Below are 21,160 nucleotides of genomic sequence, written 5' to 3' on the forward strand. Positions count from 1 at the left end.
ATTCCTCTTACAGAGGCTTACTGATAATGACTAACAATGCAAAATAATTCTGGAAATGATGCTAATTTGATTTCAGCTTTCATTAACTCTCTAAGCAAGGTTTTAGTGGTACAAAGATCTATTTTCTTAAAAATATTTACCAGTTACATTATCAAGAAGCTTACCACAGAGTTCAGTAATAGCCAATATTCTTCTCTAGAAAATGATTGCTTAAGACCCATAAGACTGAAGTCATCATAAGCAAAACAAGTCCTCAGTTATAAAGCTGGAAACCAAATCAAGTCTCCAAAAAGCGTACCTTAGTTTTATAGTCTGTTGGACAGTTCAAATATGTGGTGCTTTCCACTGGGTTAATAGAGAAGAATTTCAGATCTATCCATGAACCACTATCTGTTCCCTTGGGTTATTAATTTTTAGGAAAGGAATTCCTGGGACACCCCGTCAAGTTCCCATTGCAGGGCTCTTAAAAGTACAGTGAAAGAAAAACAACCACACTGGTCTCTGTCACAGTATCCATCTGCAGGAAACACGCTGCAAATAAACACTGAATTTTTCTTAACCTTATTTTCACTGTTGAAACATGAACATTCAGTAAAATACTGGTGGCATAGGTTTTAAAATTCAACTTCATTTTTGTCTAGATTTTTTCCAGCCTTATAAACTGTAATTACCACTTGATTTTTAAGATCATTTTCACTAATAAAACCCTTTATAGTTTTCTTAAAGGAAGTGTTTATATCAAATCAAATGGTACTGCATGTAAAGCAGTTAAAGTTGAAGTATAATAATATGATTGCAAAAGTAATTCTAAAAAGCATAAAACGTGACCTTGGGCAGCTCTGAGACTTCCTCCGTGCCTCAGTCTTCTAATTGTGAAACTGGAGGACTGGACTCTAGTCCTCACAAAGGTGACTTTCAGCCTGACCACTCCACGATACATCATTCACTTATTCCTTCACCAGCAGTTTGTTTGTTTGTTTGTTTGTTTTTAACAAGCCCTTTTGTTTTAATTTACCTCTCTCTGCTTTGGTATAACTCCTCTGCCCCGCCCTCCGCAGTCCATACTACAATTATTAATGCAAAAACAGAACCCAGTGCTCAGTCATTCTTACATAGCATTTTTTTTTAAAGGTAGCATTAAAGGTGTATAATAAATCTATCTAGAATCACTTATGGGGAAATTCTGACCTTCGCATTTGTGTCCATGTATTGTAATGTACCTACAGACAGAAAATCCTTGCTTGGATCTGGACTCCAGAAGAGAGGGATCCTAACCTGCATTTTTAAAAGGTCTCTCGCCTATAGACATCCTATCAAATGAGCTGAGAGCTTGCCACAGCTTCACAACACTGCGAAGGAGCTGATTCAGTTTTTTAGTAAACCCAGGCTATACATTCTTTCGTTTCTGTTTTCCTTCAGAGGTCAGAGATGTTTTCTTACATGTATTTTCATCCAAGGAAGGAAATAACTGAACACAACATCATCAAGTGAGAAGCACAAGAAACTGGACGTCAATGTCAGTAAAAGTGGCAGTATCATATTTAGAGTCTTCTAGTCTCGGGAAGGACATCACGGACGAAGGGCTCCACACGTTTGCAGCACGCTACTAAAAAATGCCAAGTACTGGCAAAGTTACATGGTTTCATACAACTCAGAAAATGCAGAAGAGAATAAAAGAAAACACACAGGAAAGAGTACTACCTTTGCAGAGGCATGATTTCACAGGCCATCCTTGCAGACGAATTTGCCAGAGACCCTCACAACTGGCTCTTGCACACCGATCTGGCTTCTCGGGGTGAGCCGGGCTTGGGGCGGGACGGCAGGCTGCACCTCACAGCTGGAGCGGCCACTGGCGCTGCCCTTAGCCCCTGTGCAGCCGCTCCCAGCCTCCAAACTTCTTCAAGCAATGCTATTTTATCGGCTGCCTCTCTACACTTACACTGCAGTCCACTTTGACCTTTTGTTCCAGGGAAGCAGCTGAAACCTCCAGCCAATCAGCGGGGCAGCTGCCCTGGTGCTTAAAGGCGCTGTTTCTTTTGCTCCTGCTGCCGCCCGCTCCTCCTCCTCCTCCTGTTTCTCAGGGGGCTTGCCTAATTCTGGTAACTCGAAACTTTCCTCTTAGCGAATCCGCAGACAAGCTTGTCAGTCTGGGGAGAGCAACCAATAACTGCGGCCAGAGCAAAGAGTCCCGTACTTCTCAATGTTACAGAGACAGCCAAGGAGGAAATCCATTTGTCAAGGAAAGACATCGCCTACGAAACTAAAGGTTTCTGTGACAGAAGGCAAGACCTAAGCTCCATCCCCTCTCTTCCTTTAAAAAAAAAAAAAAAAAAAAAAAAAAAAAAAATCCAAACAAACCGCTGGCATTGGAAGGCACGCTTCTAGACCCTTGCCCTACCCACACTTATTTCCTGCTGTTTGTTTACCCTGCAGTGGTTACTAGTCACTGGTGACATCACCCCAGGCACGTAGCTCACACTTCTGGGGAGAATACATGTCCTAAGATTGTCTAGCTTCTCAAGGGATCAAAGCGTCTACTCCCATGGAAGTTATTTCAACTTACTATCTCTGCATTTTATCTTTATAAAAATTGAATGTGCTTAAAAAAATTGAATGTGTTTATTTGCATAATCATTTCCCTCTAAGAACATTAAAAGCATGTTTTGGTTGGTTGCTTACTGAGGTATTTATCTAGTGTTCTATTTGTCTATCTAGCTATTTGTTTATTTTTTACAAGTAACACCAAATCAATTTTTCCATAAGGTCTGCTAAATGCCTGTTAATTAATCGGCCTTCCCTTGCAGTTTCTGCTTCAGTACAGAATACTGAAGTGTTATTCTGAGGGACATAATTGCTAATCCATAGGTTTCATACACCGTAAGAACAACAGAAGTACATTTAAAAAAATATTTCTTTCACATCACGAGGGCTGCAAGGAATTTATAAGAAAGCCCAGAGCATCGCTTTTCGTAGGATAAAGGGCAGACGGCCAGAGTCCATGGTGTTGAGAAACAGCAGGGGTTTAAAGGTCCAAAAGGTAGCCTCCTCCCCTGTAGTTTTTCCCAGTTTTTTCCCCACAGACCACTCATAATTCTGAATTTAGAACACAAAATCCTACTGTGTGTCTTTTTCTTTATTATACCTGCTAATAAAAACATTTCATTGGGGACGCCTGGGTGGCTCAGTTGGTTAAGCAGCTGCCTCCGGCTCAGGTCATGATCCCAGCGTCCTGGGATCGAGTCCCACATCGGGCTCCTTGCTCATCAGGGAGCCTGCTTCTCCCTCTGCCTCTGCCTGCCATTCTGTCTGCCTGTGCTTGCTCTCTCTCCCCCTCTCTCTCTCTCTGACAAATAAATAAATAAAATCTTAAAAAAAAAAAAAAACATTTCATTGTCTGACTAAATCTACTTAACTATATTTATGAAAGTGGGTTAGTCATCCTGAAACTTGTGTTCAGATATTAACATAGAATATTAATGACTATTAATATATTAAATCAGAATTAATTAATAATTATTATTTATTATTTTTAATTATTTATTAATTAATAATATATTAATAAATTAATATATTAAATCAGAAGTTGACTTAAGTTCAGACTTTAATTAAAATTAATATATTCCTTTTTTGATATTAGATTGGGAAATTCTAATTTGATTCTACAACTTAGTTCTGTATATTTGCTTACATTTATTTTTCAAAATGCCTTTACATCTTGCTGAACACTTTGGTAAACTGCTTGAGTTAGAAAATCATGTTTAGGGGGGCTGGGTGATGGACAATGGGGAGGGTAGGTGCTATGGTGAGTGCTGTGAAGTTTGTAAGACTGATGATTCACAAACCTGTACCCTGGGGCAAATAACACATTATAAAAAAAAAAAAGCCACATGAACTTTAAAAAAAAGTCATGGTTATATATCATAACATCTTCATTGATGAGTACAGTAGGTACTAGAAAATTAAGTAATTGTTCAAATTTACATAGGAAGTCAGTGGCAGAACAGAAACTGGATTCACAGCTTCTCAGGTCTACTCCCGAATCCTGCCACCTCACAGTGCTTACTCTAATCTATATGTATATGAGTTTTTAAATATTTTGTCAGATACAGATAGATTGGGAAATATAGTTGGCCATTGAACCACACAGGTTGAACTGTGCAGGTCCAATCACACAGATTTTTTTTTTTTTTCAGATATAGTGCAGTGCTGAAAATATTTTCTCTCTTCCTGCTGATTTTAACAACATTTTCTTTTCTCTAGCTCCCTTTATTGTAAGAAAACACTGTGCAATACATATAACCACAAAATATGTCAGACAACTATTCAAGTTATTGGTAGGGCTTCGGGGAGTCAAAAGTTGTATATGGTTTTTCGACTGCACAGGGGTTGGTGTCCCTAACCCTCGTTGACCAAGGGCCAATGGTAATTACAGTTCAAATGACAGAAGTAATATTTTGTCTTTTCTGATTTTTACAAACACATCAATACTAAATGGTGAAAATGAGTTCAACAATAAAGAACCCAGCATCAGTATGATAAATTAAACTACAATTTACATTCATTAAACTGTAAACTACAATTTACATTCATTACCTACTAAAGATGAAATACTGATGAATAGGGGGCGTTCAAATTTTAACACCTGATTCCACTTATGTTTCCTGATAAATTAAGTCTACCTATCAGCATTCCTCTAACATGCCATATTACTAGTGACAGGTCAATGGTTATTTTTAAAAATTACTGACTGCTGTAACTCAGTAATCACATGCCTTTTCAAGTTTCATCATTTATTTATAACAATTCCTCCTCTTTTGGACTCTCGGTTTCTTTTCTGGGAATTGCTTGATGATCATGTAGGAATGTGTACCTGGACCATAGCTCTTCCTCACTACCACACCCCCCAAGGACTCTGGATCAGGGATCTATTTTGCTACTTTCCGTTCCTAACATCCTCAGAGCAGTTCCTCAGTCAGCCAGCAGGAGCGCCATTCCCCTGAACTCTACCAGTTCTAACTCCTCAAACACTGATACTCTGCCTGCATTTGCTCCACACTTAGCCCCTTCCCGTGCATCACTCAACCCCCACGATCCTGCCTCCCCCATTCCTCCTCCTCTTTCTTAGCTCTCTCTTCAGCAACAACTGTTCTTCTGTCTGCAGGGGATAACCTGCACCCAAACCAACTGGCATGCAGCTTAAAAAAAGGCACATTCCTGGCTCTCCTCAGCATTTAGTTATTTCTAAAACGGGTTCACTAGCTTCCTCAGCGTCTTTATCCTTTCTAAATCCTGCCAGCTGGGTTTTCTACTGCCAGACTGCTAAACATTGCAAAAGAAAGTCACATAACCCTGGCAACTAGTGGTACTAAAAATTCATGCTATTTAACCTCGGCATGAACCTCAATTCTGTGTGGCAACTTTTTAGTTATCTTAAATGATTTTTCACTGCATTCCCATAGAAACTACTGCAGATCTTCAGCGCTGCATACGTGAAGCTCTCTCAGTCACTCATTACTTCTCCTCCAAAATTTATTCAGAAAGCCAAGATCATCAAATATGAGTGAGTGAGTACCTTTGGTCTTTGGTCTTTTTTGTTACACTTAACGGTTTAAGTGCACCCCTGCTCCCCATATATACACATCATACACACGTCTTCTTCTATTTGACTTCTTTTCTCTCTCTCTCTCTCTTTTTTTTTTTTTTTTTCTATTTGACTTTTTCCTAGTCTAGGAGAAAAGGTCTCACTCACAGGATGCCAATTTCTTATCTACCTTCTGGATCTCATCATTTTCTCCTTTCTCTGGAAGAAGCCTGATATCTCCTAGATCTTAACTCAGCCCCCCTTCCAAGAGGCCCCCAAGTAGGTGTCCCCCAGCCTTAAAAAGTTTTCCTCAGCGGCCCTGCTCTCTGGTGCTAGTGCTGTTTCCCTCTCTTTCCCGCTGACAGACTTTCTCTGAAGCCTACCTCTGTCGTGCCCACTTCTGCATAAATTACTGACTTCCCACCCCATGCTGACAGACTTGAGACTTCATCACTTTTCTGAAACTGCTTTAAGGCCACCGGTGCTCTTTTGACTATGAAATGCCTTTTCTTGAAGCCATTTCTACTCTTTTTTTAAAAAAAGATTTTATTTATTTGAGAGAAAGAGAGCATGAGAGCGAGCACAAGCAGGGTGAAGGGCAGAGGGAGAAGCGGGGTCCTGGCTGAGCAGGGAGACTGATGTGGGACTCAATCCCGTGAGCCCAAGGCAGACATTTAACCGGCTGAGCCACCCAGCTGCCCCCTTTTCTACTCTTAACTTTTCAGAAACACCCACCCTCGGTTTTCTGAGTCTTTGGCTCCCTGCCCTGTCATCGTTCCCGGAAATTCCCCAAATGTCCCTGATGTTTCCATCCTTTTATTTCATTTGTCTTTCCTTCTCTCTTACCAACCCTCCCTGCCCTGCCTTCCAGCCCAGCACCATTCAGTCCAGACATTTTATTAGGGCTTAATAAGTTGTGCTCTGGAATGAGGCTCCTGGAGAGTGTATCCTGACTCTACGACAGATGAGCAGTGTAAACTTGGGCGGGCTGTATATTAAGCTCTGAAGTTGCTCTGAGGAATAAATGAGATCATGTATGTAAAACAAAAAGAATAGTGCCTGGCAAATAATAAGTGCTAAATCATTATTAGTATTATTATCCTAATCAACACTTTGAAACCCTCCTGTTATATGACCCTCACATTTCTCTTCCTCCTGGCCCCTCTTGTTAATGATGTTGTTATTGTCTTTATGAATCAGATTCAAAGTGTGAATCATCTTTTCTTCTCCTCCCTTGCCTCTCCTTAAGCAAAGCTGTTGACTGGCTTGTCTCTTTAATCAGCTGGCCTTGGTCATCTGCAGTAGGATGATGATCCTTCTGCCTCCACTCAAACTACCTCCAGTGCATGCATTTCACTATCGGAGTGAGTTTCCTACTGTGACTGTGATCTGCTTACTTGCCACTCACCCTTCTGCTCAAAACCTTCATTAGCGCCCACCACCTCTTCAATGAACCCCAGTTATTTAATATGATGATTAAGACTCCTCACCAATTAACCCCAACTGATTCCTCCAGTTCAGCTGCTTATATTTCCTAAAGAAATCACTCCAGACAAACCCGGAGACTATTTTTCAATCTGCGCTAAACTTTTCTACCCCAAACATGAACATTCGTTCATGCTCTTCCTTCTGTCTGGACTATTTCACTATTCCACTTTCTCCCCGCAAAATTCTATGTATATGTCAGTCAGGCCTAGGACGGTTAGAAGAAATCTCTTTCCCCTTTTAAGTCCTATAGCCCTTTGCATCCCTAATGATATGTATCTTTTCTCTCCCCCCAACAGTTTTATTATTATTTGAATCTATATATTACTTCCCTATTGTAACATAAGATGTCTAGGATGAGAACTCCATCTTCCTGTAGCAACGACACAGAACAGACAGTAAGTGTTGAATGAATTCATTGATAGGTCAAACACTCTTCCAGAAACGGAAGCATAGTTCCTTTGATTAGATTTTAATTTATCAAGCAATATTTCCACCCACTTTTTAACATATCCCATTGTAGACCTACACTTAAGATAAAGCAGATGCCTCACCCAGGTTCAGGTAAAGAATGATAACCAGTAACTGATGAAAGAAATAAATCACTGAGTTTATACACTGATGTGCAAATAGAGATGACAAAGTAAGATTGTAAGATTCTATCCAAAACTTTTGAAAGCTCTTAAGCATTTTACATTATGCAGTTTCTCCTGGATTGTCTATTTCCTTTACTACACTTCAGCTGGCTTATAGACCTCTAATTTTCTTACATAATTTCTTCATCAGATTCCAAGTGTTTGGTAATACATGTGTTTGCCCTTGTGCTATCAAGAGCAAACACTGCTCCAAAAATGATGTGGCTTCAGTTGTTTCAATTTCAACATCAGTTTGAAGCAATCCAAGAGCCAAGAACATTTCTTGGTCACATTAGTTTGCTTTCATATATTGTTTTAAAATCAGACTGATTTATTTCCTAAAACAAAAGGACATATTAAGACAAATTCCTTCTTACAAGTTTGGTAACAAGGTGCTAATTCTTAGGCAAAGTTTCTTCCTCATATTTTTATCCATCTTTGTAAAATGCACTAAGGAGCAATGGCTTTCACAAGACAGTGACACAGGACTTATAAATGGTAATGACTAAAGCTGATAGGAGTTTTTCATAATCATGAAGCTGGTATTTTTAGGGTACATATAATTTTGATACTCTGGTACTGCTGCACAGGGTCCTGATTAAACTTGCTCTCTGGCAATCTGTGTTAGAACACCAGCAAATTCCAGAGCTCAAGAAAACATCATCCTCAACCAACAGCAATAAATGTCAAAAAAAGAGGGTGGGGAGGAGCTACAGAGGTGGTATATATGTAAGGCAACTATCATTTCTTAAGAATCGATGCTGTGCTCATTTTAATAGACGTGGAAAGGAAGAAGTTAATTAACTCGAACACTCAGCTAGTAAATGGCTCACATGAAGTCAGCATCTGAACGCCATATTTCCACTACATAATAGCTTACAGATAATAAAGTATTACAAATACCTATTGATATTACATATTATCAATAAGCTCCAAGAAATAAAGAATTCTTTTTTTTCTTTCGGTCTGAGGCTTATATTTAGATGAGTCAGTGTGTGTGTGTGTGTGTGTGTGTGTGTGTGTATTGTAATATCTTATAATGCTTGTTTGAACCAAAGACAACACACTGGATGAAAACAAACCTCTTCTGCTATACTGAGTCAGCACTCTGTGTGTGTGTGTGTGTTTAGTGGTAGCAGCCAGCTGTAGCTGCAATGTGGGAAGGAAGTGATTGGGCTGTTGAGGGAAAGAGGAAGACAGAAAAAGATGGAAAAATGAAGCTTTAAGTGGCATTCTTAAGTGTATTCCTCTTATTAAGAAATTAATATATGGAAAAGACAGATGGGCTGTCAGTTGTTTTTATGTAAAAAAAAAACTACAGTGTTTAAGAATAATTATTAAATCCTTATAGAAGATTTACTTTAGAAATCAAAACTGACACTCAGAATAGGCTCAATTCTAAGTGGAACAGGAAAATTTCTACTTAGGTAAACTCTTTCCTTCAGTAACAATAACAATAGAAATCAACCTGCCTGCATTACTTAAGGCTAAAATAAAAAAGTTAAGAAAACCAACATAATTATTTTCTCATTTATTAGACTTATCTATAGAAGAAGATTGTTGAAAAAAATCCCATGGGGATAGAAATTATACAGTTGGTTTTCCAAAGACACCTCTTTAGTTCTAATGGTGGATCTCACTTTTAATACTGTGTGTTGGCTTACGTCACTAAAATATATTTGACCAGCTTTGCTGGACCTCAGAGGGCTAGAGGGTTCATTTATTCAGGTGCTAAAATCCTACAGGGTGGCAGGGAGGGAGTAGCAAGGAGAACACTGCTTTAGCAATGAGGCAGGTTTCCAGGCCTCCACACCTGGAGATATACTACTCAGGCTGCCCTTCTTCACCCTCCTGGCAGCTTTGATTTTACTAACTGGCTCCAACATTCCTAATATAGAAAATAAGATTTAGGACATTCCCCAGGAAGACTGAGTAATGATCTCAAATAGAAAGACGAGTGTTTCTATTTCATGGTACATGAATACACAGTTCTATAGAAATTCATACGGAAGCTTTCTCTGTTTTTTTTTTTTTCTTTACAGAAGAGAATTTCTTGTAACAACTGAGGGACTGAAATTTCTCCATAAAAAGTGGCTAAAAATAAACTCTTTGAGACAACTTACATAATTGTTCCCCAACTTTCTGGGACAGAGAAAAATCCACATTTTTGCCAGATGGAATCTCAGTGAGTGACGACTGCCAATAAATAAGCGCTCAAGCACATTTTCCTGGAATGGGACTCCGTGGGCATGACTTTCTCCATATGTCCCTTGGGAGTCCAGATAATAGTGTTTCTGTTCTTCTAAAATAAGTCATGTCCCACACAACAGCTGCTACCACACCTGAGATCAGCCGCCTTAAATTGTCCCAGTGAACTTTCACCCTGTTAAATGATATTTCCTGGCAGAGGAGAAACAGGTTTCAGCAGAGGTTCCTTAGAGAAATGTCAAAGTTGTTCAGTGTGATATGGTAACCGACGGTCTAATTCTGTAGCCATATATCATAAAATAAACCTCATACTTCCAAGACTTGAAACACTGAGCACAAGCACAGAATCTCTGAATGTCAACACACTGGCTGGTCATATTTATTTATTTACTTCAACACAAAGGATTGTGCTTTTCTTTGAAGCAACCAAATAAATAAATAAGTGAAGATATATTTAAAAACAAAGTAAGAGGAGGTAGTGATTATTTGTGTTACCAAGAATAGGTCACATTAAAAAAAAAAAGGATCACAATCACGGTGCCTTAAAGTGTCAACATCCCTACTGCATTTTAAACGATCTGATTTTTTAAAAGTGCTTTTAAATTCAATGTTTCAGAGAACTGGGCCCATTACATTCATTGTGTATGTGCTATATCTTCTCTATCTAGTGCTATTCATATATAGAACATTATTAGAATTCACAATGAAACCAAAAAACTTTTTTCCCCATTGAATTTTAGTGAGGAGATACATAAATTGAAAAAAAATTCAAATAAATTAGGAAATAAAGTGGATGTATAATTACTAAATAAAGCTAATAAAACCAATGATTCCCTCCATAGGCAATGCAATTGATTCACTATTCAAAGAGATATAGAAAATGCCTTGAAAACCAAATTATAATTCCACAGTGATTTTCTAGAATATTACTTCGGGAAGAGAACTCTAAAGCATAAATCAATCCAACTTTTAAAGTCTAGAAACAGCCTAGTAAGATACTTTAAAACAAATATGAGTACCTCTGGAAATAATATCATCCTAGATTTTAAATCACTCTATAAGAAACAGATAAATAGTATAGAATTTGGCCAAACCAAGTAATAATTGAATGTATTCTTTGTCATTGAGTGTAAATGAGATATTATCTCTTTCTTTCTTTTCTGTCCATTAGTCCATGACTGTTGCCTGTTCTTTTTCATGTTCCCCGACCCCCCTCCATTTAAAGTTGTATTACTTAATCTCTGAATTATAGCGTTTTCTTCTTAATAGGTTTTGCTGAGTTTAGTCTTCTCTACCTCAATCCAGATTGTACAGATTTGATATTCCTAAAACACTGTTCTAAAAATGTCAGAAAGCTCTGAAAGTTTTTCATAGCTTACAAAGTAAAATCCAAATTCTATACACACCACCCTATTCCTCTGTTTTCACACTCCTGATCTTTCTCTCCTTCACTGGAACTGGGGGTCCAGGCAAGCTGAACTGTCCTCGCCTGCTGTCATGTCTGCTTTCCTGCAGTTTCTACTTGAGGCATTTCTCCTAGCCAGGAATCCCCTCCTGGCCACATACCCACTGAACCAAACCTCAGCCTGCTGCCCCTTCTCATATGCTGCCCCATCTTATTCCTCCATTCAGGGGATTTTATCTTGAATGAGTGAAGCCATAATTGCCAAGTCCAAAAGAAGTTCTCACTCTACACAATTTCTCTAAAATATGACAATTACTACTTTCTCCTTGAAACATCTGTCATCCTTGATTTAAAAGACAACAAAAACATTTTTCTTATTACAAATTATATAGTATATGTTCACATACAGATTTACAAAATATAGACAAGAAAGTAAAAGTCAAATATAATCCATCGCTTACCTAACTAGTGTTCCATGTGTTTGTATACATTCCACTTCTCCTCTTTATATATAATATATAACATATACAATTATATACAAAGATGGGACAATGTGAAGGTACTTAATGTTATTAAAAATGGCAGATATGGTAAATTTTATATACATTTTACCACAATAAAAAATATTGGATAATGTACTACATACTATTTTATAGCACATTTTATATAATAATCAGTAATATATTTCTAATCCTCAAAAATATTTTCTATGCTTGTCTTATCAGATTTTTATCCATGGTAATGATATTTTTAATCATTTGGTTCAAGTAGTGACTACCAGATTTCTCCACTGTAAAAGGAGAAACATTATCTTTGAGATGATCATTGGAGACTGAGAAAGTTTAGACTCCAGATACATTGTGAGCATCTACTTTGAAGGCAGAGATAACAGGACTTGCTGATGGATTGGTTGAGAAAGGGTAGAGGAATCTCAGATTTTTGGCTTGAGTAACTGGGTGAATAGTGGCACAATTTACTGAGATGTGGAAAAACTTGGGTAGAAATGGGACTGCCTTTTTTTTTTTTTATATAGAAGTGTGAACTGGGAGGCCTGTTTTATATAGACTGAGTGTGAGATATTTATTAAATATTTGAGTGGACTTATCAGGAAGCCAATAGGCAGGACTAGCCTCATGGGTACATGAAATATGCAGACTCCTGGGGCCCCATACTGGGTTTAATGCTCTGTGTTGCTGTCTTCAAATTTTTGATAATTTTTAACAAGGGGCTCTGCCTTTTCACTTTAGGTGGCGGGGTACCCCCAAATTTAGTAGGTGGTAGCACCAGTTGGATATATCAATTGGGAGTATGATGGAGAGGCTGGAGGAAAACTAACCTTTGCAAGGTCTGGAAACAGTCTGCAAAAGAAGACAGATTTTGCAAATGAGACTGAAAAAGCGTATCCAAGAAGACTAGAGGGAAAAGAGGAGAGTGTGGTATTGCAGAAGCAATGTGAAGAAAGTTCTTTGTAAGGGAATAATGAGTTGGGTCAAATGTGGCTGAGCTAGAGTAAGGTGAGAAGAGTAGATTGATCTCTGGATTTGGCAGGATGAAGACTGCTGGTGTCCTTACTAGGAACACTTTCAGTGTTGTGTGGGTTGAAGAACAGGAGGAATGGATATTAAGAAAGCAAGTATGTATACTCCTTTATCAGAGATTTGCTCCAAAGGAGAAGAGAGATGCTGTTTCTGGGCAAATGTTAAAAAAGTGTTGTGAGTTATTATAACATGTTTTTATCCAATGGAAAAAATCTAGAAGAAGGAAATTGATGTCAGAGAAGGGAGGTGATTATTTGAATATAGTCCTTAGGTCAATGAAAGGGAATGGGATTCGGAGTACAAGCACAAGGGCTGATCCCAGAGAGGTGCAAGTTTAGTTCATCCACTGTAATAGGAGAGAAGCCAGAGTATAAGGGTATAGATATGAATACCTTTGTAGATTTGGGAGGTAGAAGGGTAACATCAGTCTTTTGTGATTGTTGTGTAAAACAGATAAAACCTTTGGATTGTGCCATAATATTTTATAGCTCTAAGCCATGTCCATTTCTCTATTGAACTGAGGTTCATGTTTTCAGAAAACAAAGGCATTGGTGAAAGAAGAGAAGAGCTAGGATGCTAACTTAATTTTATTTTTGTTTTTCTAAAATCTGGCTCAGATTTTTGATAAGGGGACCAAAAAGACAATTCCAGGGGAAAAGAATAGTCTTCTTAGCAAATGGTGCTGGGACAACTGGATATCCACATGCAAAAGAATGAAGTTGGACTGATGCCTCCCACCACATATAAAAATTAACTCAAAATGTACCATATACTTAATTGTAAGAGCAGAACTATAAAACTCTGAGAAAAAAACATAAACATAAATCTTTGTGACCTTGGATTAAGCAATGGTTTCTTAGATTAGACATCAAAATCATAAACTAGAGAAAAAATAGATTACTTGAACTTGGTCAAAATTAAAAACTTCTGTGCTTCAGGGAACATTATCAAAAAAGTGGAAAGACAACCCTCAGAATATGAAAAAATATCTGAAAAATTGCGTATTTGACAACAGACAGTATCCAGGATCTATAACTAACTCTCCCAACCGGTAAAAAGACAACCCAATTTTAAAAATGGGCTATTTGAATTGCCATTTCTCCAAAGAAGATATACAAATGGCAAATAAACATATGAAAAGGTGTTCCTCATTATTCCTTAGGGAAATGCAAACCAAAACCACAGTAGGACACCATCTTACACTCAGCGGAATGGTTGTAATAAAATAGACACTAACAAGTGGTAACAGAGATGTGGAGAAACTGGAAATACCATACACTGTCAGTTGGAATGAAAAATGAAGCAGCCACTTTGAGAAGTAGTTTATGGGTTCTTGAAAAAGTTAAACACAGGTTACTATATGAACCAGCAATGCCACCCAGCCGTGTACATAAGAGAACTGAAAACATGTATTCATAGAAAGACTTGTACATAAATGTTCATACTAGCATTATTCATAATAGTCCCAAAGTCCAAGCAACCCAAATGTCCCTCAACTGATGAATAAATAAAATGTGGTGTCTGTATTCAACAGAATTTTTTTTAGCCTCGAAAAGTCATGAAATACTGACATGTAATATGGATGAACCTTCAAAGAATGTCCTAAGTGAAAGAAGGAGAGGCAAAGGACACATATTGTATGACTGCATTTATATGCAGTGGCCAAGAGTTGGAGCTTCATAGAGATGAGAGGCCACTGACCGTTCATGAAAAGGAACAAGGGCACTCTAGATAAAAGGAATGAAGTTAGGAAAGATGCAGAGGTGTGAAACTACTATGGCATCCTTGAAATAATGTGTTGCAATGCAGCCTGAGCATAGGATAAAGAACTGTGGTAGAGTAAGTAAGGAAGTGGATTGAGCCAGATTTTTAAAGAACCTGAATTCCTCAGAATTTATTCAATGAGAAGTCCTCTTGGCTTTTATAGCACCTCTCTTATGCCACTTCTCAACCTCTTACATTATTTTTGTTAACTGTGGATGAATTAGCCTTACTTAATAGACTGGGAGACCCCTAAAGATTAGAGAGCATGCCTTAGTCCTCTCTAGCTTTGCAGGGCCCATTGCAAAATGTGCGATACAGAGAATGTGCCCACCAGGAGCTTGTTGACTTTGAATTACTAAAATAAATTTAGTTAAGGCCACAGCAGGCCACATATACTTTGGTGATTTACAGGCTACCAAAAATTATCTGCATGTATGAAAATAAATTTCCTTATTGTTAATACCATCTCTTTCATCAACCACTCATACTACAAACAAACTACATTTTGGTTAATTGAACATAATAAAAAATAAACAAAACAAAAAACCAAAAAATAAACCTTACCAAGAACACAGTTAACAAATTTGTATGTTTTATGTATTATGTACTGTATTCTTATAATAAAGTAAGCTAAAGAAAATGTTAAGAAAATCATAAGACAAGATTTAAAAAAAAAGAACTTTGAAAAAACCTTTTAAAATTGAAGTTTGGATCTCAGTGAAATGTCAAAATTTGAACAGTCAGAGCAATTGTACTAGAGTGGCAGTTTTGGTGAATGGGTAGAGAATTATTTGTTCTTTAATAATCAAAATACTTAGAGAAATATCAGAAGCTTTCATTTTAAACCACAAGAATAAAAGGAGATTAAAGTTAAACAATGGAAAATATTTTTAATAGATATTCAGCTTATATGAAAAAGTTCATCTGAGAAAACCTTGGAATATTTATTGTGGGAGCCGGCGGTGGTTAAGAACGGATTAGAAAACTATCTGTAAAGATAGAGATGTTTTTCTAACCCACTCTGGGACCTTGGAGCCTTTTACAAACCTACTTTTCTATAAACCTTCATTAGTAAGGCCAAAGAGTGGGAATGCTCTGTCAGGGCAGTATGTGGGGAAGTTTACCACTGTGTTTTTCACAAGGCGGTTTCAAACTCCCCTTTCCCTACGTGTGAGCTACTCCAGTAAAGCCTAAAGCCTACAAGTAAAGCCTCAGCAAAACAGTTATAATATTTGGTAATTTTTCAAACAGTATGGTTAGGAATATTGTAGCTAAGAATTCTAATTTCATTTGATGTTCACTAGTCAGTTCAAGATTCTGAACTTGGCCCCCTGTATAGAGTATGAGACACTACAGGAAACACACGTGTTCAGGAAACAACTGGAGTGCCCTTTATGAAGTAAAAATATGTGATGGTTATGACTGCTTTTTGTGGCTGGCTGGAATTTAGAAATAAAGAAAGTCATTTAATTTCAGGACTTAATAGATCAGGATGCTTGAAGGACAATGAGTATGGTTAAAACTGTTGAATATCGATTCATTATTAGTATCATTTAAAGCCTGAATCTTATGACTTATACTACTGTTACATGAGACTAAAATATGAAGTGTTGTTTGGCAAACATCACGAGGAACACACTTTCTGCCACAGGGGCAGAGAGTTGCAGAGACTGGTTATAAGTGTCATAAAACAATGGATTTCTCCTGTATAAATAAGCAATATGTTACTGATAACAGGGACAATATCAGGGTCAGAGTCCTTGTGGGGAGATGGCCCAGAGATTAAGCGGGGAAGATAAGAAAGCAGAGTTTTGATGTGGTATCTCTAAGGGTAGGCAGTACAAGGTTCCCTGGCGTGAGGTGAGTACTTTCCAAAGACCCAAAGAGAGAAAACTCACACATAAAATTCTACTCTTTCAGAATCAGACAACCTCTGAGAGATGTAGGTCAGCTAGATGAAGAGAATGGAACTTAAACTCAAACTGAGCTCATATAATAATAATAACACAACAACAGGAGCTAAGGCAGCAGCAGCAAAGTAGGTGCCTGTTAGGTAAGTCCTGCTATGGATGCAAAAACTACTCAGAAGACACACTCCCTCTCCACCAGGCAGTCATAATCAGGTTGAGGAAGAAAGTAAAAAACACATGAAAGGGTAAAGAAATTCAAGATATAGGACAGGCAGGAAGTAACTGTAAAATAATCTAGCCATATATTAATCTCAGCCTGTCAATAAAACATGTAAACTTGGATAATTTGCCTAACTCAAAAAATATTTGTGAAATGAATAATCTTCTCAGAATCATGATTTCTTCATCCAAAGTTACTTTTCAGATACAAATAAATCTTTTTACAAAGCTACTTGACAAAACTGTGATATAGGCCAAAAAAAATGTCACATGCAAGATTATAATTTTTCCAGTATTGTTGAGGTATCATTGACAAACACTAAATTGTATATACTTAAGGTATAAAATATGATGATTTACATATACATTGTGAAATGATTACCACAATTAGGCAAATTAACACTTTCATCCCCTCATGTAGTTATGATTTTGTTTTTGTGATGGGAACAATAAAGACTAACTTTACCAGCAAATTTCAAGCATACAATATAATATTATTAACTACATTCATCACATTATGCATTATATCCGCAGAACTTATTCACCTTATAACTGAAGTCAGTAGCCTCTGGCCAGTGTCTGTCCATTTCTCCCTGCCTGTAGCTCCTGGCAACCACCATTCTACTCTCTACTTTTGAGCACAACTTTTTTAGATTCCAAATATAAGTGAGATCACACAGTATCTGTCTTTCTGTATCTGGCTTATTTCACTTAGCATAATGTCCTCTGAATTGTTAGAAGTGGAGGATTTCCCTCTTGCATGTGTGTGTATACATTACATTGTATACATACAAGAAATATCCATATACACATATGCTGTATGTATACACAATGGAGTATTACTTCTACCACTTTTTTAATACCCTTATCCACTGACAGACACTTAGATGGTTCCATATCTTAGCTATTATAAATAATACTTCATTAAACATGAGAGTGCAAATATCTCTTTGAGATACAGATTTCATTTCTTTGGCCATATACCCAGAAGTGGAATAGTTAGATTGCATAGTTCAATTTTTAAGTTTTTGAGGGACCGCCACACTATTACCTGGAATGGCTGTACCAATTTACATTCTTACCAACCCAGTGTACAGAGGTTCCCTTTTCTCCACATCCTCACCAATACTTGTTATCTCGTCTTTTTAATAAGTCATTCTAACAGGTATGAGGTAGCTCATTGTGGTTTTATTTTGCATTTCACTGATGACTAATGACATCATTTTCATATATCTGCTTGCCATTCCTATATCTTCTTTGAAAAAAGTCTGTTCGACCTCTTTGCCCAGTTTTTTTTTTAATACCCATCACCCATTGAAAGCCCTTCCCCCTACCAACCTCCACTCCAGTAATCATCAGTTTGTTCTCTATAGTTAAGAGTCTATTTTCTGGTTTGCCTCTCATTTTTCCCTCCTATGTTCATCTGTCTTGTTTCTTAAATTCCACATATAATTGAAATCATATGGTATTTGTCTTTCTCTCACTTACTTTACCTAGCATAGTGTTCTCTAGCTCCACCCACATCATTTCAGATGGCAATAGTTCATTCATGTTTATGGCTGAGTAATATTCCATTATAGATAGATAGATATAGATATATGTATATATAACACATGTCCCACATTTTTTTTTATCCATTCATCAATGGACACTTGGATTTTTCCATAGTTTGGCTATTGTTGATAATGCTGCTATAAACATCGGGGTACATGTACCTCATCAAATCTATTTTTTTATCAAATCTGTTTTTGTATCCTTTAGGTAAATAACTTAGTAGCGCAATTGCTGGGTCTTAGGGTAGTTCTATTTTTAACTTTTTGAGAAACCTCCATACTGTTCTCCAGAGCAGCTGCACCATACTGTTCTCTAGAGCCGCTGCACCAGTTTGCATTCCCATCAACAGTGTAAGAGGGTTCACCTTGTTCCCTCGTCCTTGCTAATACCTGTTGTTTCCTGTGTTGTTAATTTTAGTCATTTTGACTGGTGTGAGGTGGTATTTCATTGTAGTCTTGATTTGTGTTTCCCTGGTGATGAGTAATGTTGAGCATCTTTTCATGTGTCTGTGGGCCATCTATATGTCTTCTTTGGAAAGATGTCTATTTATGTCTTCTGCCCACTTCTAAGTTGGATTTATTGGTTTTGGGGTATTGAGGTTCATACTTTTAAAAATCAGATATGGACACTCTTTATCAGCTATGTCATTTGCAGATATGTTCTCCCATTCCAAAGGTTGCCTTTTAGTTTTATTGATTGTTTCCTTTGCCATGCAGAAGGTTTTCAAACTGATGAAGTCATAATAGTTTATTTTTGCTTTTGTTTCTGTTGCCAAGTTTCATTCTTTTGCATGTGGATATTCAGTTTTCCCAGCAATTTACTGAAGAGACTTATCTTTTCCCCACTGCATAGCCTTGGTGTTCTTGTCAAACTGTATTTGTGTGAGCTTATTTCTGGGCCCTCTATTCTGTTCTATTAGTATATGTTTGTTTTTATGCCAATACCATACTGTTTGATTACTCACAGCTTTGTAATACAGTTTGAAATCAGGAAATATGATGGCTTCAGCCTTCAGCTTCATTCTTCATAAGATTGCTTTGGCTATTTGGGGTCTTTTGTGTTTCCACATCAATTTTAGGATTTTTTCTAGGAAAAATGCCTTTGGAATTTTGGTAGGGGTTATACTGAATCTGTAGATCTCTTTGGGTAGTATAGGCATTTTAACAACATTAATTCTTCCAATCCATGAACATAGGATTTGTCTTTTATCAATTTCTTTTATCAGTTAGTTTTCAGTATACAGATTTTTCACCTCCTTAGTGAAGTTAATTATGAAATATTTTATTCTTTTTGATGCTATTGTAAATGAGATTGTTTCCTTAATTTCTTTCTCAGATAGTTCATTGTTAGTGTATAGAAACACAACTGAATTTTGCATATTGGTTTTGTATCCCGCAACTTTACTGAATTTGCATATTAGTTCTAACAGTTTTTTGGTAGTGTTTAGAATCCTCTATATATAAGATTATGTCATCTGCCGAGACTATTTTACTTTTTCCTTTCTGATTTAGATGCCTTTAAACTTATTTTTTTTCTTGCCTAATTGGCTCTGGCCAGAACTTCTATTACTTCATTTAACAGAGGTGATAAAGTGGGCACCCTTGTTTTTATTTCTGATGAAGAGGAATAGTTTTCAGCTATTCATCAGGGATTATGATGTTAGCTATGGCTTGCTTTATGTGGTCTTAATATGTTGAGGTACATTCCTTTTACTTAATTTTTGACAGCTTTTAATAATAAAAGAATATTTAGTGTTGTCAAATCCTTTTTCTGTATCTACTGAGATGGCCATATGATTTTTATCCTTCCTTTTATTAATGTGGTGCATGATACATATTGATTTGCGTATGTTGAACCATCTTTGCATTCCAGGGGTAAATCCCACTTGCTTAATGTGTATGATCCTTTTAATATCCTGGTGAATTTGGTTTCCTAGTAATTTGTTGAAGATTTTTATATCTCTATTCATCACAGATATTGGCCTGCAATTTCCTTTTCCTGTAGTAGCCTTATCTAGCTTTGGTATCAGGGTAATTTAGGCCCCATAAAATGAGGATAGAAGTATTCTTTTCTCTTCATGGGGCACCTGGGTGGCTCAGTGGGTTAAGCCTCTGTCTTTGGCTCAGGTCATGATCCCAGGGTACTGGGATCGAGCCCCGCATCAGGCTCTCTGCTCAGCAGGGAGCCTGCTTCCTTCTCTCTCTCTCTGCCTGCCTCTCTGCCTACTTGTGATCTCTGTCAAATAAATGAATAAAATCTTAAAAAAAAAAGGATTCTTTTCAATTTTTTTGGAAGAATCTGTGAAGGACTGGTGTTACTTCTTAAAATGTTTGGTAGAATTTATCCATGACATCACCCAGTCCTTGCAGTTTATTGAGAAGCTTTTAATTACTGCTTTAATGTCCTTACTTATTATTGATTTGTTCATATTTTCTATTTCTTCATGATTCAGTCTTGGGAGACTGTATGGTTTTAAAATTTATCCATTTCTTCTAAAATATCCAATTTGCTGGTTTATAATAGTTAATTGTAATCTCTCATGATCCCTTGTATTTCTATGGAATCAGTTGTAATGTCTCCTCTTTCATTTACAGTTTTACCTATTTGAATTCTCTTTGTTCTTGGTTAGTATAAGTAAAGGTTTGTCATTTTTATCTTTTCAAAAAACCAACTTTGAGTTTTGCTGATCTTTTCTACTTTCTTTCTAGTGTCTATTGAATTTATCTTTGCTCTAATCATTATTTTCTTCTCTCTGTTAACTTTGAGCTTAGTTTTCTTCTTTTTCTAATTCCTTGAGGTATAAAGTTAGGTTAGTTATTTGAAGGCTTTCTTTTTTTCTATATAGGCACTTATCACTATAA

The 21,160-nt window shown here is 37.0% G+C and overlaps 1 protein-coding gene across 13 annotated transcripts in view; it reads right to left on the minus strand.

Annotated features, from left to right (window-relative positions):
- FAM13A (family with sequence similarity 13 member A) overlaps positions 1-21,160 on the minus strand; it is a 353,806-nt gene that overhangs the window by 102,275 nt on the left and 230,371 nt on the right. For 2 of the 13 annotated variants that reach the window (XM_047717969.1, XM_047717968.1), the window contains exon 1: positions 1,702-2,215. The exons of 8 other annotated variants lie outside the window; for them this stretch is intronic. In XM_047717969.1, the coding sequence (XP_047573925.1) occupies positions 1,702-1,730 (29 nt within the window). In that variant the 5' untranslated portion in view covers positions 1,731-2,215. Of the gene's footprint in view, positions 1-1,701; positions 2,218-21,160 lie in introns of those variants that run through there. 3 more of the 13 variants (XM_047717967.1, XM_047717970.1, XM_047717971.1) reach the window with 3 other exon arrangements.

The sequence above is a fragment of the Lutra lutra genome, chromosome 2 (assembly GCF_902655055.1).
Source record: "Lutra lutra chromosome 2, mLutLut1.2, whole genome shotgun sequence".
NCBI lineage: Eukaryota > Metazoa > Chordata > Mammalia > Carnivora > Mustelidae > Lutra > Lutra lutra.